The sequence below is a fragment of the Macaca nemestrina genome, chromosome 13 (assembly GCF_043159975.1).
Source record: "Macaca nemestrina isolate mMacNem1 chromosome 13, mMacNem.hap1, whole genome shotgun sequence".
Lineage (NCBI taxonomy): Eukaryota > Metazoa > Chordata > Mammalia > Primates > Cercopithecidae > Macaca > Macaca nemestrina.
Window position 1 is genome coordinate 10,191,011 of NC_092137.1, and position 23,136 is coordinate 10,214,146.

The 23,136-nt window shown below is 51.9% G+C and overlaps 1 protein-coding gene and 1 long non-coding RNA gene across 8 annotated transcripts; one reads left to right on the forward strand and one right to left on the reverse strand.

The window, feature by feature from the left end:
- Positions 1-1,356: 1,356 nt before the first annotated feature.
- LOC105486501 (uncharacterized) lies at positions 1,357-10,141 on the reverse strand. Its single transcript, XR_011611445.1, has 3 exons — positions 10,019-10,141; positions 5,551-5,715; positions 1,357-4,091 (listed from the first exon to the last, which is right to left on the reverse strand). It is a non-coding gene; the product is annotated as an uncharacterized lncRNA (long non-coding RNA).
- LOC105486502 (KLF transcription factor 11) lies at positions 8,566-21,885 on the forward strand. Of its 7 annotated transcripts, none has more exons than XM_071076219.1 (4): positions 8,566-8,581; positions 12,813-13,082; positions 14,175-15,120; positions 19,295-21,885. In XM_071076219.1, exons 2-4 carry the CDS (start codon positions 12,822-12,824, stop codon positions 19,573-19,575), a joined length of 1,488 nt encoding a protein of 495 aa, XP_070932320.1. In that variant the 5' UTR covers positions 8,566-8,581; positions 12,813-12,821; the 3' UTR covers positions 19,576-21,885. The 7 variants fall into 7 exon arrangements, with proteins under 7 accessions (XP_070932320.1, XP_011747703.2, XP_011747699.2 ...); XM_011749401.2 differs by lacking the exon at positions 8,566-8,581 and adding an exon at positions 9,702-9,841; XM_011749397.2 differs by lacking the exon at positions 8,566-8,581 and adding an exon at positions 10,270-10,475.
- Positions 21,886-23,136: the final 1,251 nt, after the last annotated feature.

The window sequence follows — 23,136 nt, forward strand, 5'->3', positions numbered from 1 at the left end:
TACAAGCGTAAGTCGCCACGCCCAGCCCCAGGCCTCCTCTTGAGTCAAGAGGCTGAGGCCTCCAGGTGCCAGCAGGGCCGGAGACCTCAGGAAGCCCCTGGTAAAGGAGCTCCCAGGGCAAACGAGGTGACCAGCGTGCAGCACGCAGGCAGGGAGTGGGGCTGTGGGGCAGCCCCCAGGGAAGCTGCACAGAGGAGCTGTTTCCCGCTGCCCCTTCCCAATGCCAGAGCCCGGCAGGGCCAACATTACTGCTGCCCGTGGGCAGGACGAGGTGAGGGGCACTTCCTGAGGAAGAGTGGCTTAGAGGCCCTTCCCCGGACCCTGGGCCAGTCTTCGGGGCTGCCATCTCACAGACCCTTGATGTGGGGGCATGAGCTTCAGCGTGGCTCCCTGGCAGGCTCCACATGCTCAGTGAGCTGATCTATGTGCTGAAAGGGAGACAGCAAGCCGGGCCTGAGCCCTAGCTTGAGGACTTCTGGGGCATGGCTTGGGGCAGATAACACAGGTAACTTTGGCAAGAAGTAAAGAGGGACTTCCTGGACACGGGGGCTGTTGCTCTGTACTAGAATGGGCTGCCAGGTGATGTGTTCCAGTCGGGTGGCACTAATTCTCAAGGAGAATCGCTGTCTCAAAACACAAACACGCCGGACTCGGCGGCTCATGCCTGTAGTCCCAGCATTTTGGGAGGCCGAGGCAGGCGGATCACCTGAGGTTGGGAGTTCAAGATCAGCCTGACCAACATGGTGAAACCCCGTCTCTACTAAAAATACAAAATAAGCTGGGTGTGGTGGTGCATGCCTGTAATCCCAGCTACTCGGTAGGCTGAGGCAGAAGAAAAGCTTGAACCCAGGAGGTGGAGGTTGTGGTGAGCTGAGATCGTGCCACTGCACTCCAGCCTGGGCAACAAGAGCAAAACTCCGTCTCAAAAACAAACAAACAAAAATTGCAAAAATAGTAGAGAGTCCCATGTGCCCTCCACCCAGTTCCTCCTAATGTTGACGTCTTGCATAACCACGGTACATTTGTCAAAACTATGAAATTAGCATTGATTCAATACTATCACCAACTGCAGACTTCCTCTGGATTTCACCAGTTTTCCACTAATGCACTTTTACTATTTCCAGATCCAGTCCAGGGCGACCAGGGTGCATCTAGCCATCGTGCCTCCTCCGACGTGAGATGGTTTCTCAGTTCTTTCTCGGTTTTCATGACCTTGACCCTTTTGAAAAGCACCGACGAGGCATTTTGTGGGTGTTCCTCCACTTGGGTTTGTCGGATGTATTTTTCATGATTAGACTGGAGTTCTGCACTTTTGGAAAGAATAACATGGCGAAGAAGGGCCCTTCCCATCACGTCATATCAGGAGTAGGTAATTTCAACACAATTTATCACTGGTGACATTAACCTTTGTTTCTTGATCAAAATGATGACTGCAAGGTTTCTCCACTGCAAAGCTGCTATTTCCCTTTCCATACTTTATTTGTTAGAAACGTATCACTAAGTCCAGCCCACACTCATGGAGAGGAAAATTAAGCTCCATTTCCTGGAGGGGAGTTATCTCCGTATATTATTTGCAATTCTTCTGTACAGAGCTGTACCTTCGCTTCCATTTGCTTATTTACAATGCATTTTCATTACCTCCTGTCCCCTCCCTCCAAGCTGAGTGGCTAGGTGAGCTTCTCCCCTGGGGCGTGTGCTAAGGGAGAGCTCCATCCCTGTGCTTTCTCCTTGCATTTCGTGAACTATACCACAATCATTACTTTCCTTGTGAGCTTCCTTACCATGGGACAGTTTTTAAAAAGTCATTTATTGAGCAGTCATTGGCAGGCACCTTTGTCAAGTATTTTTATGAGCATGATCTCATTTAACTCCCGTGACATCCTGTGGTTATAGTTTCCATCCCCATTTTACAGATGAGAAAACAGGCTCAGAGAGGTTAAGCTACTAGCCCACGGTCACACAGGAACTGTCACACCCATCTCTTCCCAGTGTCCAGTCCAGTGGCTGGCAGCATATCCAGCTTCAACAGGAACTTGCTTACTGAAGAGCAGCCCACATGTGAAAGGGCATAAAAAAGCAAAACGGCAAAATCCCAGGTGGTTGTCCATCACTGCCTCCGGGAGTTGAGCCTATAGTAGGAGTTCGGTGAGTTCAGTCCAGGGTCTCGCCCCCTCCTGCCATGGCCCAGCACCATCAAGCAGAAAGAGGGGTCCTTCTTGTGGTGGAGTGAGGGCTCCCACTTTTTCTTTTTTTCTTTTTTTTTTTAAGATGTAATCTCACTCCGTTGTCCAGGCTGGAGTGCGGTGGCGTGATCTCGGCTCACTGCAGCCTCCACCTCCTGGGTTCAAATGATTCTCCCACCTCAGCCTCCCAAGTAGCTGGGATTACAAGCACCCACTACCACACCCAGTTAGTTTTACCCAGGTTTTCAAGTTCCCACACAGCAGTGGTAAACCGGGGAGAGCGCAGCTAGGGTTAGTGAGAGGAATGACGATTCCGTCCAAACTGCAAGCGCCAGATGATTGCAGACGGGGGACTGCGCCTCTCTCAGCTCCCCATGCCATGCAGAGTGGCCCAGAGTGACCCAAGGGGACCCAGCATGGATCTATGAGTGACACTGAGCCAGGAAGGTGTCTAGGGAGGGGCTGCAGACCAACCCGGGCACAAGGCCTCTTTCTAAGCCCACCCTGGTTAAATGCTTTGCCAGTTGCTCGGTGAGGAGCAGCCTCAGCCTGCACTGGGCCCACTCGGCAGAGGTTTCCACGGTCTTTGGAGTTGGAGCCCCCAGTTTAGGGCTGAGACAAGTATAAACTGACCAAGCACTAGAAGAGATGCCCACATAAGGACTCCTGGGAGGGGTATGGACTGCAGCCTGGGTGGCGGCTCCTGGGCAGAGGTGGAGCTGCTGTGGCTATGGAACAGGCCAGCAGGAGGAGCCAGTGGTGATGAGTGCCCTGGTGCCAGGAAAGTCCCTGGCAGAGGGCCTGGCCTGCCTGGGGGAGGCTGGTGACTCCTGGTTCCATTGTGGTCAGCTCTGAGCCAGAGGCTGGCCTGCCTCAGATAGCGCATTTCCTTCAAGTGGTTAAAATTCGTTTTTGTGCTGAGTCAGGAGGCTAGCCGGTTTGGGCCTCCCCGCCCCCAACGCTGAGTGGCACCCAGTACCAGTCATCAGCCTGAGCAGAGAACTGGGTGAGTGCCCCCTGGCTCTGCCCAGGGGATAGGAATGACAGCAGCGCCCCAAGAGATTCCTGCTTGGTCCCTGCAGGGATCCACACCAAGTTGCCCTGTGAGATGTTTCTCCACTGGTCACTCTGCCAGTGCCTTGAGCTCCTGGCCTGGCTGGCCCTGCTGCTCCGTCTGCGCTGGTGCCAGCACCACGCTGGGTCACTGGGGAAGTCGGGCTGGCAACACACCCAGATGCAAGCAGTTGGCTGAGCAGATGGGCTGGGTGGCCACGAGGACCCCTGGAAGCCTGCCCTCCCAGGCCAGTCGGCGGTTTGTGCTGTTGCCCAGTGACATGCTGGCCTCCTGAGGCTTTCTTCTGGGGCTGCTCCTGGGGCACTCTGTCCAAGAGATGGCAGGGTGGCGCTGTAGTGTGGTTCGGGGCGGGACTCAGCATGAGCCTGGAGGCAGGGCGTCTAGTCATTCCTCTGCCCACACTTTGAGTAACTGGGACAGGCTGCTTCTGTTCTGTGTCTCCATTTCCCTTTCTATAAGACACAGAGATTGGACTAAATCAGTCATTCTAACCGCTGCAATTCCTGGACCAGTGGTGTCAACATCATCTGGGAACTTATTAGACATGCATATTTGGCAGGGCGCAGTGGTTCATGCTTGTAATTTCAGCACTTTGGGAAGCCGAGGCCGGCGAATCACCTGAGGTCAGGAGTTCGAGACCAGCCTGGCCAACATGGCGAAATCCCGTGTCTACTAAAAATACAAAACTTAGCCAGGCATGGTGATGGGTGCTTGTAATCTCAGCTATTCGGGAGGCTGAGGTGAGAAAATTGCTTGAGTCCAGGAGGTAGAGGTTGAAGTGAACTGAGATCATGCCATTGCATTCCAGCTTGGGCGACACACCAAGACTCCATCTGAAAAAAAAAAAAAGATGTTCAGATTCACAGACCCAACGGAGACCTGCTCAGTCAGCAGCCAGGGGGTAGGCCCGGAAATCTGTATTTTAACGTGCCTTCTGGGCTCATGCTGGAGAATCACTGGCCTGGACAATGGCCTAAGTTTCTTCCTATGCTTATTTCAATTCGTTGGGCACCCACCACATAGGAGGGTCTTGTGCTAAGAGCTGGAGAATGCAGAGGTGGATGAGGTATGAAGCTTGTACCAAAAGGTCACCTCTGTTTCCTGGGTGGCTGCCTCCTGTCCTTAACACCCAGCTCAAATGATGTCTTCTTTGTGCACTGTCCCAGACCAGCCCTCCCACCAGTTCCTCAGACACGAGTAGGCAGCTCCCACCTCTTCCCCCGACACCTGTGCCAGCACGGCTCTTGGTCTATAGGATATTTGTGAGTCTGTTTCCTGCTGAAGAGTAGGGATGGGAAGGGCCGAGGGTGGTTCCTGTTCCTCCACCATCCCACAGCCCTGAGCACCAAGGGGTCCCCGTCCCCGCCATAGACTGTACTAGTCCAGCCTCTGCAAGGCCCCTGCCAAGTGCCCATGTCCTCAAAGAAGCTTTCAGGGCCCACTACACCCATAGCACCATTCTGGGGCTTTCCTTTGGCAAAAGTTGAAGTTTGGGCCATGTGGCCCCTCTACTCTGAGCCTAAAAGCCTAAGCCAACTTGGTTCTCCCTCTTGGGAGGTTTGAAGATGTAACACACAGTGAGGTTGTAGCCCAGCCTGGAGACACAGAAAGAAGGCTGAGTGCAGCCACCGAGGCAGCCAGAGCCACGCAGCAGGTGTGTCCAGTGCCGGGAGGGGTATGGCAGCCACAGTAGGAACAAAGCACACTGGCGTCCTCACCCTCCCCGGAGCGATCGGACTGAGCACCCCTTTTTGCGCCTGATGGGAGCTGCCCGCAGCCCCCTGACTCTGGGTCGGCTTACAAGGACTCAGCATGTGCTCTTAGCAGCCCCTTTTCCAGGGGCAGGCAGCTGGGAGAAAGCAGCACTGGACCCGAGCTGGAGGGATGGATCCTGGGCCCTCTGCTCACTGGCCAGCAATGACGGGCAAGTGGCTTCACCTCTTGTCCCTCAGTGGCTTCATCTATGAATGCGGCTGAAATCAGGGGATCAAAAGGCATGAAGAGCTAGCCCCTAGCATGATACTTGGCCTACTTTTGGTATTTAATAAACGTCTTCTGATCTGGTCCTCCTTTGTGCCTCAACCACATCAGACACAGCGTCATGATTTCTCCCCGAGCAAAGTGGCTTTGTGTGAAGTTGCTAGGTCTGAGTTTCCTCACCCATAAAATACGCAGGTTGACCTGGATGATCTGTGCCTCAGCTACCCCCTACAGACCTCTCTGCTCACCATCGTGAGTGCCCCTAGCGGAGGGAGACAGGGGCCCGGGGTGTTCGGAGGAACAGACACTCACTTCCAGTCAGGCATTGAACACGTCAGTGGATTGGTGGATCTGTGATTCATTCATCCATCCATTCTGTCAACCATTTGTTAGGTCATTTGTCAACTAGACAGCCAGCCCAGTGGCCGGTCAGCTCACAGCATGTTCTGGTCCTTGTACGGCTTCCAGCCCAGTAAGCTCAACCAGAGAGAAAGAGAACAGAAGAATGAGAATAAGCAAACTCCAACTGCCCACAACACCACACTGAGTGAAAGAAGCCAGACCCTAAACTGAACATATTATATGATTTTCTTTGTATTATAAAAGTGTCACACCCACACAAAAAGTGTCAATACATGCAAAACCAACCCACGGTGTCAGAAGCCATGATAAGGATTATCCTATGCAGGGGATCGGGGAAAGCGTAAGTAGTGGCTGGAAGGCAGCTCAGGGGCTTTTGGGACTCTGGTAATATTCTGTTTCTAAATCTGAGTGTTGGTGACACAGTGTGTTTGCCTAGTGAAAATTTATTGAATTGTACATGTAAGTTTTTGCACTTTCCTATATCTATGCTATGCTACACTTCAATAAACATTTACCAAAAAAAAAAAAAAAAAGAAAGAAAGAAAAGCAAGAAAAAACAAGGAAATGCACAGAGCAGTTAACTCAGCAATTCTGGTTCTAGGAGCTGCCTATCCTGTAGCGATCCTTCCACGTGGGCAAATGATGGAGGGGCATGATGTTCCTGGAAAACTGGAAACCACCCGTCTTTGTTATTCAACCAGAATGTTAAATAAATAACACATCACATTCCATATGACAGAATATTACTTAACCATTACAAAGTAAGAGGTTGATCGTTATGTACCAATGGCAATAAGCCCTAAGGCTGCAAAGTCAGCGAGCGAGTCCAGGAGGTACAGAGCACTACCCTCTGTAGCAGCATGCGTGCACAGCCACAGGCCCTCTCTGGAAGGACACAGGAGAAAGTGGTGGCATTCTGACCTGCAGGCTCACACTCTCCCCTGAGGTCTGCAGGCCACATCCAGTCTGCCTGCCAGACCATGCTCTTCCCGAGGGCCTACGGAGCCAGGTGCCAGTGGTCTTAGTGAAGTCTCCAAGTGAATGATTCGCAATAGTCTGTAGTTTACAAATTGCCATCCCTCTGACTGTGGGCAGGGCCAGAATTAGGGGTTTGGCAACGACCACAGCCTGTCTGTCCATCTGGAAGATGGGCTAGATGTGGGCAGAACAGGGGCTCATGGCTGAAGAGGTCACAGTTCCCACAAACGCTTGCTGTCCAAGGAGCAGAAACAGAGCCTGGGACAAGAGAAGCCAGAGTGCCAGGTCAGGGAGAGCTGCTGCCGCCTTCTGTCCTGCAGGAAAGAAGACTTGGCAAGGTCACACCAGCAAAACAAGGATTTGTATCCAGGTCTGACTCCAAAGCCCAGGCACACTGCCTTCTGCTGAAGCATCAGCTATTTGGGGGTATCAGGGAGGGCTTTGCCGGGCAGTCATATGCAGTCTTTTTCTTTTGTTTTTCTTTTCTTTTTTTTTTTTCGAGACAGAGTTTCACTCTTGTAGCCCAGGCTGGAGTGCAACGGCATGACCTTGGCTCACTGCAACCTCTGCCTCCTGGGTTCAAGCGATTCTCCTGCCTCAGCCTCCCGAGTAGCTGGGATTACAGGTGCCTGCCACCACGCCTGGCTAATTTTTTGTATTTTCAGTAGAGACGGGGTTTCACCATGCTGGCCAGGCTGGCCTCAAACTCCTGACCTCAGGTGATCTGTCCACCTCGGCCTCCCAAAGTGCTGGGATTACAGGTGTGAGCCACCATGCCTGGCCATCTCATGCAGTCTTGCAGGGTCAAAGCAGACAAGGGTTGGCGTGTTCCACGCAGAAGGAATGCTGCCTAGAAACAGGAGAGTGGCATAACCTTGGGAGTACAGGGTTCTGTATTGGGTCACTGGGGGCAGGAAGGTAGCAGGGAAAGCAATTTGGGAAACTGGTCAGAAATGATGCAGGAAGTGCTGGCTGGAGCCTGGTTACAAAGACTCATGGGTTCCTGGCCACGGAGCCTGAAGTCAGTCCTATGACTGTTTGGATTCCAACTGAGGCTTGAATACAGGTTCAGCTCCATCTCTACTTCCAGAAGAGCATTCTGGCAGTAAGGTGATGGCAGATTGTAGGGCGTCTGGCTGGAGGGAGGGAGACCTATTGGGAGGCAGTGGCAACAATTCAGACGAGCAGGTGGTGGCCAGGACAAGGGCTGGCATAGGTGACATAAGAGTTTGAGAGGAACTGAGAAGGAAGAAGGGCATGGCATAATTGGCAGAAGAAAGCAACTGTGGGAAAGGGAGGAGGTAAAGGTGATGCTCAGGTTTCTAGATCAAGGAATAGGGTCTCCAGTTGTCCCCTTCAGAGAGGTGAGAAATCCAGATTTGGGTGGAATCTGAGTTCAGTTTTTTGTTTGTTTGTTTGTTTGTTCAGACTGAGTCTCTGTCACCCAGGCTGGAGTGCAGTGGTGCGATCTCAGCTCAGTGCAATCTCTGCCTCCTGGGTTCAAGTGATTCTCCTGCCTTAGTCTCCGAGTAGCTGGGATTACAGGCGCCCGCTACCACGCCCGGCTAATTTTTATATTTTTAGAAGACATGGGGTTTCATCATGTTGGCCCGGCTGGTCTCGAACTCCTGACCTCAGGTGATCCGCCCACCTTGGCCTCCCAAAGTGCTGGGATTACAGGCGTGAGCCACCGCGCCCGGCCCTGAGTTCAGTTTTAAGGACACAATTAGAGGTGCCCACAAGATGTTCAAGCAGGGAAGCTGCTAGATACCTTAGATTCGCTCATTCACCTACGTGGATGAATTACACAGCCAGGCTCCCTGGCCTTGGGAGAGTCCTTCTGATGGGGAGACAGATGATAAGCAAATAACTGAAGTAATGGAAAAGGGACAGTTCATGGAAAGTGTTGTGAAGGAAGAAAACAAGAAGGCCCGGGAGAAGGGGACTGGAGGTCTCCCCAAGGGTGCGTTCGCTAGAGGAGGCCTCTCTAGGTGGACTGCGGGTAAGAGCAAAGGGGACATATGGGGGAAAAGCATTCTAGGGAACAGCAGGTCCAAGGACCTGGAGACGGCAGAGGGGCTGGTGGGACAGGTGTCCAGGAGGAGGCCCGGGCTGTCCCTCGGGGGAGTGGGGAGAGTCGTGGGGCTGGAGACGGAGGGGCTGGGTCCCTGCAGGAGCTCACAAGCCACAGTGGGGAGCAGAAGCATTACGCTGAGTACAGTGGGAGCCACTGAGAAGGTTAAAGACCCCCGGGGGTGCTGAGTGGCAAGGGGCTGTGGGAGCTGGAGCGGACGGACGCAGGGAGACCAGTTGTAAGGCGAAAGCAGGAGGCCAGGCAAAAGAGAATATTCCAGTCTGTATCTAAGACTTAACTTTTCACATACACAACACCCTGCACCCCTGTCAGAGCCTCCGGGGTCTTCATGAGAGCGGTTTATCACGGTTCACTTAAACCCTCTTACTGTTTCAGCAAACACCTTCTCCTCAGCCTGCTCAACCCCTCTGCTCAACCAGAGTGGGCCCCGCAGGAACAAGTGGGGACCAGAGCCCTGCTCAGGTGAGTGGTGGGACCCCGCCTGTTCCCTTGAGCCCAGGCTTCTCTGGCTCAGAGCAAAGCCCCCGGGTGCTGGGATTCTCTCTCTGCTCCCACTCCCTGGATGTGAGCTTTTAAGGACGATTCCTCACTGCGGCCTCTGCCCTTTGCACTAAGCGCCAACACGCATCGCGGCTCAGCAAATGCGCGCGCAGTGGACAGACGGAGGGGTGACTCCTCCCTGAGCTGAAGGCTGCGGCGACGCAAATAAACAGCATAGTTCCTGCTCTCCATGAACCTGGCGCTGCAAACGTGGGCAAACCACACCAAGAGACGCCAGCAACCGAAATATAGGGAGAAAAAAAAAGGTGCCCTGGACACCAGGCTAGATCTCTCCTGCAGGCTCGAGGACTGCCCGGAGGGGGCGGCGTTTTCTCGGGGCCTGGGAAGAATGAGCGGGTTTCAGCGGGCGTCTTTTGGGTGACTGCCGTCTCGGCTTCCCCTGACCCCGTAACAGAGCGGAAGAGGCCCAGAGACGCCAGAGGAGGGGCATCAGCGGACACTCAGGCCGAGAAGCTCTGACTCCGGGTGTCTGCAAAAATGACCGGATGCAAGAATGTCGCCTAGAACCAGCCAGCTTTCCGACCTCTCAGGTCATGGGCTCACTCCAAAGAAACGAAGGGAGAGTGACAGAAATAAAAACAACGAAAGCCGGGTTGAAGCCTCTAGGTGGGTCTCCGCTACCGACTGATTCAGCCGGTGGGGCTAGAGGAGGTTCCTATAAGCGCGGTCCCCCCTCCCCGCACCGAGTCCGAACCCCGCCCTGGGATTTCCCGAGGCGGCGCCGCCGCCGCCGCCGCCGCGCCGCCTTCTCCGCCCCGCGCGCCCCCGCGACCTTTCCCTTACTTTCCAGGGCCTCAGGCCCCGCCCCTCTCTCCGACCAAAACACGTGCCGCGTCCCGCCCTGCCCGATCACGCCGCGGCCAGGCTCCGATCACGCGGCCCCCCGCGGCGCTCATTGGCCGGCCGGTCACGGGCCCGGTGCGAATTGGCTGGCGGCGGCAGGCCCCGCCCCGACGGGGGGCGCGGTGTATTTTGGTTCGCCTCCGCGCCCCGCCCCGCCGGCCGCTCCCTCCGCAGCCGCCCCGCCCCTCCCGCGCCGCGAGGGGCGCGCCGGGGCAGAGCCGCGCGGGCGGGCGAGGCGCGTGCCGGCCGCAGAAGCTCCGGGTAGCCGCCACCGTCGCCTACCGCGCACGTGCGGCCGCTGCTGCGCCGAGCTTACGCCCCGCGGCCGCTTTGTTGCTCCCGGCTGCCCGGCACGATGCACACGCCGGACTCCGCGGGCCCAGACGACGCGCGCGCAGTGAGTAGTGGGGCTGCCGCGGCTGGACTACTCGTCTGAGCGAGGGGCGAGGCGGGGGACGCGGTGCGGGACCCGCGGGCCTGTGAAAGCGGGAGGTGGGGCGTGCGGGTCCTCGCTGCGGCCGCGCCGGTGGGGGCCTGGGCGGGCTTTGGAGCCGGGCGGGGCGGCGGCCGCGCGGGGCGCGCCCGGGTCGGCGGGGGCGAGGAGGGGGCGTGTGCCCCGCGCAGCTTTGTCTTGCGCTTCCTGGGCGGCCCCGCCCCGCTGGCCCCGCGGCTATTTCCAGCCATGACGTCACCCCAGTCCTGTGAGCCGAACGGCCGTTGGGTGGGGGAGCGGCTGGCGGGAACGCGGCACGCGGCCGTGGGGGCGGGGCAAGAGTTGCTGGCGGGAACGCGACACGGTCCTGGGGGCGGGGCAATAGCGGCTGGCGGGAGTGCCACTCGGCCCTCGGGGCGGGGCAAGGTCCGGGGGCCCGGGCAACGACGGCAGGCGGAAGCGCGGCACGACCCTGGGGGCGGGGCAACGCCTGGAGGCGGGAACGCGGCACGCGAGCGTTGGGGGCCCTAAGCGTCGCGACCCGGGGACTTCGGGGAGGTATCCGTGGACGTGGGCCGAGTGTGGGCCTCGTGGTGTGCGGGCACTGTGGGCCGGGCCCCTTCCCGTCCGTGTGGTGAGCGGGCCTCGGCGCCGGGTTCTGTGACTTCACAGGGGGTTTGGTGGCGCAGCCTGCGGGACAGAGGCCGGGGATTTGAGGTGGCCTCGTCTTGTTTGATCTCGGGGAACCTGGGCAGAGGGAAAGTTTTGATGTTTTGGTGCATGGCAAATTGAGAGGAAACGTGTATCTTCGTACATTTAACGTTTCCTTTCCTTTTTCTTTTTGAGACGGTCTCTCGGTCTGTCTCCCAGGCCGGAGTGCAGTGGGTGCGCGATCTCAGCCCCCGTAACCTCCCTGGGAGGGAGGGATATTACTCCCTCTCAGAGTAATATCACCTTCTCACTCCCGGATTAGTTTTCTTTTGGAAGAGATCAGCTCATTCCAGCCTCTTCCTCCTCCTCCCCTTCCAGATTAAAGAGACGGTCTGTAATCCCAGCACTTTGGGAGGCCGAGGTGGGCGGATCACCTGAGGACGGGAGTTCGAGACCAGCTTGACCAACATGGGGAAAACCCCTCTCTATAAAAAATATAAAAATTAGCCGAGTATGGTGGTGGGCGCCTGTAATCCTGCTAGTAGGGAGGCTGAGGCAGAAGAAGCGCTTGAACCTGGGAGGCGGAGGTTGTGGTGAGCCAAGATAGTGCCACTGCACTCCAGCCTGGGCAACAGAGCAAGACTCCGTCTCAAAAAAACAAGGCTGGGCGCCTGTAATCCCAGCACTTTGGGAGGTCAGGGCGGGTGGATCGCCTGAAGACAGGAGTTGGAGACCAGCCTGGCCAACATGGTGAAACCCCGTCTCTACTAAAAATACAAAAAATTAGCCAGGCGTGGTGATGGACGCCTGTAATCCCAGCTACTCGGGAGGCTGAGGCAGGAGAATCGCTTGAACCCGGGAGATCAGGAGTTCAAGACCAGCTTGACCAACATAGCAAAACTCTCTCTCTACTAAAAATACAGAAATTACCCAAGCGTGGTGGCGGGCACTGTAGTGAGCCGAGATTGTGCCACTGCACTCTAGCCTGGGTAACTGAGCAAGACTCCATCTCAAACAAAAAACTGCAAAGAGATCCTCTCTGGGATCGTGGCAGGTTTACTTCCTGTCCCCACCTGCTAGCCTTGGGACGGTAACAGATGACTTCTGCTCCGAATCTGTGGAGGGAACTGGTGGAATCGCCATGGGCCCTACCTGCTTGGGGCATAGAGGGAAGGCGCCAGAGTCCCTGAGAGCATCTATAGGGACACTGCTTTGGCGGCTTTGCTGCTTCAAAGAGCCATGGTCAGGGCACCTCAGCTACTGGCAGACTGACTAGATGGCCTCAGTGTTGGCTCCTCTTCCCTGGGCAGCTGCTTTACCCCAGCCACTGTTTGGCTTGCACCTCAGGAGTTAATTTTATTAATCATTTACCCAAGAAAAAGATGAACTTATTAGCCTTTTTTAAGAGTCAAGATTTTTGGTGGCAACACTTGCCATCTTAGTTCTGTCTTTGAAATGTTGGCTTAAAAGCCAAATTGTCATGAGCATTCCTTGAACATCTTTTACTACAGCTGGTGTTTGTTGCTATGGAGTATTGCATGTGCATTACATGCCTAGTGTAGGCCTCTGGTGTGCATATCCACATGCCCATCATGAGTGGCCTTTGTATTTCCCCTGCACTGAGAAGCCATTGTGTTGTGTCGCCTTTAGGTTGACATCATGGACATATGTGAGTCCATCCTGGAGAGGAAGCGGCATGACAGCGAAAGGTCTACGTGCAGCATCTTGGAGCAGACAGACATGGAAGCTGTTGAGGCTCTTGTTTGTATGAGCTCCTGGGGTCAAAGATCCCAGAAAGGTGACCTGTTGCGGATAAGACCTCTCACGCCTGTCTCTGATTCTGGGGATGTCACCACCACTGTGCATATGGATGCAGCCACACCTGAACTACCAAAAGACTTCCATTCTTTATCAACTCTGGTAAGAGGAGGTGGGAGAGGAGCATTTTTGTGAAATGACTAGAGTAGCTGAACTCAGTGTGTTGAATTCCTTCAGCTGGGCACGGTGGCTCAAGCCTGTAATCCCAGCACTTTGGGAGGGTCAGGCAGGCGGATCACAAGGTCAGGAGTTCGAGATCAGCCTGACCAACATGGCGAAATCTCATCTCGATTAAAAATACAAAACTTATCCCGGTGTGGTGGTGGGCGCCTGTAGTCCCAGCTACTCCAGATATCTGAGGTAGGAGAATCGCTTGAACCCAGGAGGCGAACGTTGCAGTAAGCCGAGATCGTGGCACTGCACTCCAGCCCGGGCGACAGAGTGAGACTCCATTTAAAAAAAAAACAAAAGAACAAAAACACTCTTCATTCATTTCTGAAAAATGTGCTCTTTCTATGGATGGATCGTACCTTGCTATGTGGTTAATGTCCGTGGGATGAAACCTACAGATTAATGTGAGAAAGTGAAATTTACTTCCCCAGGGGAATCTTGGGGTGGAGCTTAGGTTCTCCTGGTGACCCAGCCTAGTATCAGGATATGTGGGTAGCAGCTGGAGAAAGCATGTGCTTTGACATCAGATTGCCTTCGTTGAGTGCAGTAAATCACTCTCGTTTTTGGTTTTTTAATTTGCTGCATCTGTGAAAGTACTTGGAAAACTTGCATCTCAGCTTGGAGAAGTTGAGAATGGTAGGTTGCTAACAGAAGTGGAGATTGTGATTGTCCTGGGCTGGAAGCTTTCTCTGAAAAAAGAGTGTAGAAAGCAGATTTGGAGAGGGATGGGAAGGGCCTGTGGGTTGTCAGGAGGGTTGCAGAAGTGGTGGGCCTGGCGGCCAGGACCTCCTCTCAGAGTTCCCTGCATTGTGCTCTTGTGTAGGTTTGGGAGAGGTAAACACTGTGGGAATAAGCTGAGACAGCAAAGTGCCCCATGTGGCCTTGAAACCCACTGGGATGTTGAAAACAGGGTTAGCCGAGTGTGTAGATGATTCTGTGTAAAGGTATTGGGAGCATTGTGATGAATTAAGTCCCTTTTAAAATTTAAAGCAACCTTTTCACATGGTGCTTTTGTTTTTTAAGTGCATAACGCCTCCTCAGAGCCCTGATCTCATGGAGCCATCGACAAGGACACCTGTTTCTCCCCAAGTAACAGATTCCAAAGCATGCACAGCCACAGACGTCCTCCAGTCCTCTGCCATAGCGGCCACAGCGCTGAGCCGGGGCGCCGAGTGGGACTTGCTGGGTTTGGAGCCAGTGCCCAGCTCTCCCTGCAGGGCCATGGGGACCAGTGTGATCCAACACACTGGGGAGAGCCCTGCTGCCTGCTTTCCCACCACGCAGACTCCAGATTGCCGGCTTCCTGACAGCAGAGAAGGAGAAGAGCAGTTTCTGGGACACTTTGAAACTCTACAGGACACACACCTCACAGACACTTTACTCAACACTAACTTGGTGTCCTGTCAGCCCTGCTTGCACAAGTCTGGTGGCCTGCTCCTCACTGACAAAGGCCAGCAGGCAGGGTGGCCTGTTGCAGTTCAGACTTGCTCACCAAAGAATTATGAAAATGACCTGCCCAGGAAAACCACTCCTCTGATTTCTGTCTCTGTCCCTGCTCCCCCTGTCCTTTGCCAGATGATCCCCGTGACTGGACAAAGTGGCATGTTACCAGCTTTTTTGAAGCCCCCTCCCCAGTTGTCTGTGGGGACTGTGAGACCCATCCTAGCTCAGGCTGCTCCAGCGCCTCAACCTGTGTTCGTGGGACATCCGGTGCCTCAGGGAGCTGTGATGTTGGTCCTGCCCCAGGGAGCCCTCCCTCCGCCTGCCCCCTGTGCAGCCAGTGTCATGGCTGCCGGGAATACCAAGTTGTTGCCCCTCGCCCCTGCTCCAGTGTTCATCGCCTCTAGCCAAAACTCTGTCCCTCAGGTAGACTTCTCCCGAAGGAGGAACTATGTTTGCAGCTTCCCAGGTTGCCGGAAGACCTACTTCAAAAGTTCCCACCTTAAGGCCCATCTTCGCACTCACACAGGTAAGCACCAGGGCAGGTAGGGCATCGGGCACACCAGGAAGCACACTTTGAGCCGCCTTTGGGTGGGAGGGGATCGTGAGAACCCCTGGTGAAGGTGGAAGTGTGGCTTTTTCTTTGGTTCTGAAAAGCCTGCACAACCTCATAAGGGTGGGGTTGTTACCACAGCCATCAGGAGTTTGCATCAGAGCGCTCGCCCTGGAAGATAAAATGTAGTATAATTCTGTTACTGTGTCTTTTGGTAGCTTTTAGAGTGACTCCCAGTGCCCCCTTCTGTGCACATTGCAGTAGACGTTTCATGTGTTTTTTTTTTTTAAGAGAACATGCATTCACATTCAGTAAATGTATCTTACCAGTGTGACTCATGTTTATTGTGGGAAAAGGTCTGGCCAAACTATAGAAGAGTTCAAATTCTAAAATATTTTTAAAAAGAGTATAGTTTTCTTACCTCTGAGAGTAGTTTTTAATTTAAGTTGTGCAAGAAACTAAGCTGACCTAATGATCTCTCTGTTGTCTAACCAGCTCTGTTCAATAGAATTTTCTGAATGGTGGAAATGTTTGCCGTCTGTCCATTAGGGTAGGCACTGGCTGCTCACACTTGAAGTGTGGCTAGTGTGTCTGAGGAACTGAATTTTACATGTTTTAATACTTGAAGTTTAAATAGCTCCATGGGACCTGGGGCTGCCCTGCCGCCCGGCAGTGGTCTGAGTGTTGCTGGATAGAGAATCGCTTCAGTAGGTGAGGGCACCATTTCTCAGGGGTTTTGCGAGTTTGTGTTCTGTTGCTCTGATCGTGGTAGCCTCCACGTGTAGAATAAAGTGCAGTCTGGTGTTCAGACATTATAAGAGGAACTCTACTCCTCCATTCTCCTGAGTGGCTGTTTGCTTTGAGGATAAGGCCAAACTTGGCCCATGAAGTACTCGCCTCTGCCCATGCAGAAACAGCCTCCCCAGCGTTCCGTGTCTGATTCCATATTTCCACCCTTCCCCCTTGGCCCTCTGCCCATCTCTGCTTACTGAAACCCTCGAGGGCCTTCCCAGGGTTAGTTACTGGATTGTTTCTCTATCTTCCTTCTTTGATCCTGGTGGTTTACTGTAGGTCTTACCATATTCTCCCTTTGTTTTGTAGTTATATACTTACCTCACCTGGATATATTCCTGGTGCTTGGTACAAGGGCCTAACACTAGGCAGTAAATGAGGATTGGTCATTTGCGCGGCATTTGGATGTGGGGCTGTGTCAGGGAACGGGACCTGCTCGCCACTCTTAACGGGCTGGTTGACTCAATGAGCTCTGCATTTCACCGGGACTCTCCAAGGGAACTTCACATTATACCAGAGCACAGCTTCCAAATTTGGGGAGGTGACTGAATGAGGTTTTACTGTTTATTCAGTTTTCCTTGGTAGAAGTACTGACAGAATGACCTGCAGTGATTGAAACAAGCTACTTCCATGTTTCCTAAAGTACTTCCAATTCAATGACAGGCGTTGCATGGGGACTCACGCCTGTCATGCCAGCACTTTGGGAGGCTAAGGTGGGCAGATCACGAGGTCAGGAGTTGGAGACCAGTCTGACCAACATGGTGAAACCCCGTCTTTACTAAAAATACAAAAATTAGCTGGGCCGGCTGGCACACGCCTATAATCCTAGCTGTTCAGGAGGCTGAGGCAGGAGAATCACTTGAACCTGGGAGACGAAGGTTGCAGTGAACGGAGATCGCGCCATTGCACACTCCAACCTGGGTGACAGAGCGAGACTCCATCTCAAAAAAAAAAAAAAAATGGCCAGGCATTGTGGCTCATACCTGAATTCCCAGCACTTTGGGAGGCCGAGGCGGGCAGATCATGAGGTCAAGAAATTGAGACCATCCTGGGCAACATGGTGAAACCCCGTCTCTACTAAAAATAAAAAATTAGTTGGGCTTGGTGGCACGCTTCTGTAGTCCCAGCTACTTGGGAGGCTGAGGCAGGAGAATCGCTTGAGCCTGGGAGACAGAGGTTGCAGTGAGCCGAGATTACGCCACTGCACTCCAGCCTAGTTGACAGAGTGAGACTCCGTCTCTAAAAATAAAAATAAATAACCATAAGAGTTCTGAAGAATCCCCTTCTTGTGCCATTTTGTAAGCTTGGAGTTTTGGTGAGAAGTAGAAACTGGGCAAGTTCACCTTGGATAAGATCGCTTTTTATATATATTTCTACTAACCTGAAAAATCTTTTTTTTTTTTTTTTTTGAGATGGAGTCTCGCTCTGCCGCCCAGGCTGGAGTGCAATGGCCGGATCTCAGCTCACTGCAAGCTCCGCCTCCCGGGTTCACGCCATTCTCCTGCCTCAGCCTCCCAAGTAGCTGGGACTACAGGCACCCGCCACCATACCCGGCTAGTTTTTTGTATTTTTTAGTAGAGACGGGGTTTCACCGTGTTAGCCAGGATGGTCTCGATCTCCTGACCTCGTGATCCGCCCGTCTCGGCCTCCCAAAGTGCTGGGATTACAGGCTTCAGCCACCGCGCCCGGCCCTGAAAAATCTTTAAATTGGAATAAGGTAGAGTGAATGGATGCTACTTTTTTTTTTTTTTTTTTTTTTTTTGAGACGGAGTCTCACGCTGTTGCCCGGGCTGGAGTGCAGTGGCGCGATCTCGGCTCACTGCAAGCTCCGCCTCCCGGGTTCCCACCATTCTCCTGCCTCAGCCTCCTGAGTAGCTGGGACTACAGGCGCCCGCCACCGCGCCCGGCTAATTTTTTTGTGTTTTTAGTAGAGACGGGGTTTCACTGTGGTCTCGATCTCCTGACCTTGTGATCCGCCCGCCTCGGCCTCCCAAAGTGCTGGGGTTACAGGCTTGAGCCACCGCGCCCGGCCTTTTTTTTTTTTTTGAGACGGGGTCTTACTCTGTCGCCCAGGCTGGAGTGCAGTGGCACGATCTCGGGCTCACTGTAAGCTCCGCCTCCCAGGTTCATGCCATTTTCCTCTCCTGCCTTAGCATCCCAAGTAGCTGGGATTACAAGTGCCAGCCACCATGCCTGGCTAATTTTTTTTGTATTTTTAGTATAGACGGGGTTTCACTGTGTTAGCCAGGATGGTCTCGATCTCCTGACCTCGTGATCCACCCACCTTGGCCTCCTAAAATGCTAGGATTACAGGCATGAGCCACCAAGCCCAGCTTTGCTACTTTTTTTCTCTTTTTTAGATAGAGTCTCACTCTCTCCCAGGCTGGAGTGCAATGGCATGGTCTCCGCTCATTGCATTCTCGGCCTCCCAGGTCCGAGCGATTGTCCTGCCTCAGCCTCTGGAATAGTTGCAATTACAGGCGCCCACCACCACACCCAGCTAATTTTTGTATTTTTAGTGGAGACGGAGTTTCGCCATCTTGGTCAGGCTGGTCTCGAACTCCTGACCTCAGGTGATCTGCCTGCCTCGGCCTCCCAAAATGTTGGGATTACTGGCGTGAGCCACCGTGCCTGGACGGATGCTACATTTTTTATTTTTATTTTTTTGAGATGGAGTCTCGTTCTGTCGCCCAGGCTGGAGTGCAGTGGCGCAATCTTGGCTCACTGCAAGCTCTGCCTCCTGGGTTCACGCCATTCTCCTACTTCAGCCTCCTGAGTACCTGGGACTACAGGCACCCGCCACCATGCCTGGCTAATTTTTTGTGTTTTTAGTAGAGACAGGGTTTCACCGTGTTAGCCGGGATGGTCTCGATCTCCTGACCTCGTGACCTGCCCACCTCGGCCTCTCAAAGTGCTGGGATTACAGGCATGAGCCACTGCACCTGGCCGGATGCTACGTTTTTAATTAATTTATTTTTGTTTTTTGGTAAAGATTGGATCTCACTTTGTTGCCCAGACTAGTCTGGAACTCCTGTGCTCAACTGATCCTCCCCAGCCTCCCACAGTGCTGTGATTACAGGCATGAGTCGCTGTACTTGTACTTTGCCTGATTTATTTTTAAATATATTTTGAAAGATTAGCTTGAAATCTTTGCGTGTTAACATACCGCATTTTAAGTGTGGGAGGAATAAATGCCTTTTGGAGAATTTCTTGACCCAAATCATCCAATTCCAGAAATAATAAGATATCACTTTTTTCAGAGTTTGATGGATGTGATTTTAAAACGACATGAATTAATCCCTTGAATAAGGTGCTCAGCATTTCCTTTCTCTTTAATATGTATTTTCTCACCTCATAGGGGAGAAGCCTTTCAACTGCAGCTGGGATGGCTGTGATAAAAAGTTTGCTCGTTCGGACGAGCTATCTCGCCACCGCAGAACTCACACAGGGGAGAAGAAGTTTGTGTGCCCGGTGTGTGACCGACGTTTCATGCGCAGTGACCACCTGACGAAGCATGCCCGGCGCCACATGACGACCAAGAAGATCCCAGGCTGGCAGGCAGAGGTTGGCAAGCTGAACAGAATCGCCTCTGCAGAGAGCCCAGGGAGCCCACTGTTCACCATGCCAGCCTCTGCCTGAAAGGTCCCCTGGGATATCACTCATGGGGTTTTTAAAAACCTTCTTTTCAGGAATTTCTCTCCCACTGCCTCACCGCCCCAAAAAAATGGTCTTGGGGAACTAGGGGAAGATCGGGGAGCTGGTTTTGATGAAAGTATGTTAACTTTCCTTTCCACTTGGGACCCTGTTCAGTATCTTTTGTAGTTTCAGAAGATTTTTTGTTTTGTTTTTTTAAAGAAATGGTAGAAAATTTGATAATCTAAATCACCAGCATTCAAACAAATATTTCGGCAATAAAGTTTACAAAATGGATTTTTACGACCTTTCTATTGATGTTTTGTAGAAATAAGACAGGGTACTAATTTTTATACTGTTTTTTATAAAAATATTTATATTGTTGGTGCTCAAATCACCAATTTCTAGCTAGATCATTTTGCAACCTTCTTTTCAGCATTTAATAACAAAGTTTTTTAAAATGACCCATCTTTTAGTAAACTTGACATGTTATTCCACCAAAAAAATCAAGTTATCTGGCCTTTGAGATCTTTTTGGAATTGGACCTGGTTGAATAAGGACCTCATAAAAGGGAAAAATAAATTTTGCAGTCAGCTTCTTCATAACATTGTCAAGGAAATTCTAGGCAATCATTCCTGTCACCCAAGAACTAGAATTTTGGTTGACTGGAACTAGTGAGCTGTGTCCCTGGTGTGTCATGAAGGATGGACCCCAGCAAGTAACGTGAGCCACTGGGCAGATCCCAGGGACCAGTACTTGCTGCAGGATCTAGTCTGTGTGTAATAGTCTTGGCCATGGCTCTGCTGAAAGCAAGCCATTCAGTTTCTTGTTTGTACCTAAAACACCAAAAAAGATAAACACTGAAATCCAGCCGCTTTGTCCATGGTCAGTTGACTCCTTTTGCTGTGGCTGCATCCATACTGCATTGTGGGTAGAGTAACTTCCCAGAAAAAAAGGAAATGTCTGCAGTGGTTGGATGAACTTTCTGCCAGAGTACAGCTTAGCTGAGGTGAGATTCATGTGCAGGCAGGCAGTGCCAAGATTCTGCTGCTTTTGTTTGCCAAATACTAGAAATGCAAGGAAATGCAAGTTACGCTAAATGGCGGTAATACTAGCCAACTGCGTTTCTGTTCATTTTGTTTGAAGGAAACTTTTTTGACCAAACAGAATATTACTTGGAATGGTGTGTTTTACAGTCTACCTAGAAAATGGACGTTTTTCAACTGTGTGAGCACGTCATAGATAAACGAGAGAATGTGGCCGCCTGTGTTCAAGAAGCCACTGACACTGGTTTTTGTTAAACATTGGAAGTTCAGGCAATGGAATAAATATAGGAACATACAGAACATTGCACTAATTTAATTTAGTGGCCTGGGAATTTTTTTTATTGTGCAGTATGTATTTAAATTTTGTCTGTGTGTTAATTATTGGCATTTACCTTTATTAAAATGATGGTAAGGTGGAATATTGAGTAAAATTAGGTTTTGTGTTTTATTTTTTGTAGTCTGATAAAATCTCCACCTGGTCATTCATTGTATGTTACTTGATACCCATTAACTTGCCCCTTAGTATCAGCTGTTACTTGGCACACATGTGTTTTTCAGAGGTTTTCAGTTTGGACACTCCATAGGTGAGTGTCCTGTCATCGTGAGACAGTGCAGTTGCTGTCTTATGTTGTGCATAGTTCATGTTTCCTCACCACCCAGTCCTTTCTCCTGCTCATCAAAATAAGCATAAACATTTTTGTACACTATAAATGGCATCAAATTTGGATATTTTTCTTAATTATGACATGCAAGGTAGTGTTAGTCCTGCTAGTATTCTGGTGGATAAGGTCTTTTGAGTATTTGGTTGCTTGTCACAGAACATTCTCCAAGTAGTGCTATTTCTAAAGAAGAGATACAGGTTGAAAATGGTTTTAATTTACACTTCCATTTCCTGATTACATTTGGAAATACTTTGTGTAAACCATCCCCCTTCCACCTCCATTTGTCTGTTGAAAGATTTTAAGTTGGAAACAGTTCCTGTCTGAAAACTATTCTGAGAACCACAAACCTTGTGTGTGGATTCAGCATGGCGCCCTTCAGCTGGCGGCTGTGGGTGCTGATGGCCGCTGGAGAGGCGGGCTCCCCTCGTGCACTTTATTGCCTGGGCAGTTTTGCTTGATCTTTTGTGACTTTGAGCCTTTTAAGTAGTTTGAATAAGACTTAAAATGTTTCATAATTATGTTTTATGTAACAGACTTTGACATTATTTAAATGAGTATGTAATGTAACTTTTTTCTTTGAATCATATAAAACTTGATTTTAAACTGGACATGTGTCCTGTGTCATTTAACTGTGCCTGGTGGCCTAAGTATACCTAGAGAGTTTTTGGAAGAGTCTATAAAATTCATGGTGTATTGGCTCAAACTAAACTCTCCTCTCTGTTTTCTGGAGTTTTATTGTGTTTCTTTAGGTTCTTTGGAGGGTCCTTTCCGGAAAAAAATGTGTGAAGAGCTGGGTGTGGTGGCTCACACCTGTAATCCCAGCACTTTGGGGAGTTGAAGCAGGAGGATCCCTTGAGCCCAGGAATTTGAGGCGGCCGTGAGCTACGATCACACCACTGCACCCTAGCCTGAGTGACAGAGCAAGACCCTGTCTCAAAAAGCCAACATGTGAAGTGGCCACTCTGGCAGTGGGTCGGGTGACCCTGTGGCCGTCAGTGCTCATGCCCTTTCTGTGTCAAGGGGTGGCTGCAAAGAGGTAGAATTGAACGTGGTTTTCCAGCCACTCTGGAAGAAGTGCTTGGAAGTCTCTTCCATTATTTCCTTCCACTCCCGGCCCAAGATTACAAAGTACATCATGAAGCCACAGGCTTCACTCTTCTTCCTCCTTTTCCTTCCCAACTCTTGAAACTAAAGGCTGCCATATCTCCAGAAAACACAGCCCCTGGCCACCTCGGGAGGTCTGATTTGTCCCTAGGGGGACCAGACCCTCACCACACAAAAGGTCTGATTACGGAGCCGCTTCCTAGAGGGAAGTATTAGAACTGCAAGTGTGATTATCCTCCTCGTGGCAACTGACAAGACTTTTCTCCTGCCTCTTTATTGCCAGGAAGGAAAAAGGAGAAAAAAAAAAGGGGGGCCACAAATTCTCTCTTCCATGGGGCGCTTGGTGACACTTCTTCGACAGCCTTAACGCTGTCCCATGTGTTCACATGTGCACGAGCGTGCGCCACTCCTGGGAACAGAGAATGCTCTCATGGATCCGCCAGTGTCAGCAGCAGGTGTCCGGGCAACGTGTGTGAGTGGGCGTAGCATTCCTTGGGGACAAGTGGGCCTAGGTCTTTGGAACAGCAGAGGAAAGTGTCTTATAAAGGGCTGTTTCAGGGAGGTGCAGGGAGCCTGAGCCAACAGCAGCCAAGGGATGAGGTCCCTGCCTGGGTGAGGCTAGGAGCCCACGGGCCCTCGAGGAGAGACTTGGGAACACACATGCCAGGAGGAGGGCAACAGCAGGACTCTGCTCCTTCCCTGAGAAAACACACCCAGCATTTCTCAGAGCTGGGGATGGAAGTGTTTTCTCAGTT

Excerpts from the sequence above, each read along its gene's own strand:
- LOC105486502 (XM_011749397.2), top strand. The coding sequence starts at position 10,434 with ATGCACACGCCGGACTCCGCGGGCCCAGACGACGCGCGCGCA. Across the intron at positions 13,083-14,174 it reads TCCATTCTTTATCAACTCTG|TGCATAACGCCTCCTCAGAG; the intron begins GTAAGAGGAGGT and ends TTGTTTTTTAAG. Across the intron at positions 15,121-19,294 it reads CCATCTTCGCACTCACACAG|GGGAGAAGCCTTTCAACTGC; the intron begins GTAAGCACCAGG and ends CTCACCTCATAG.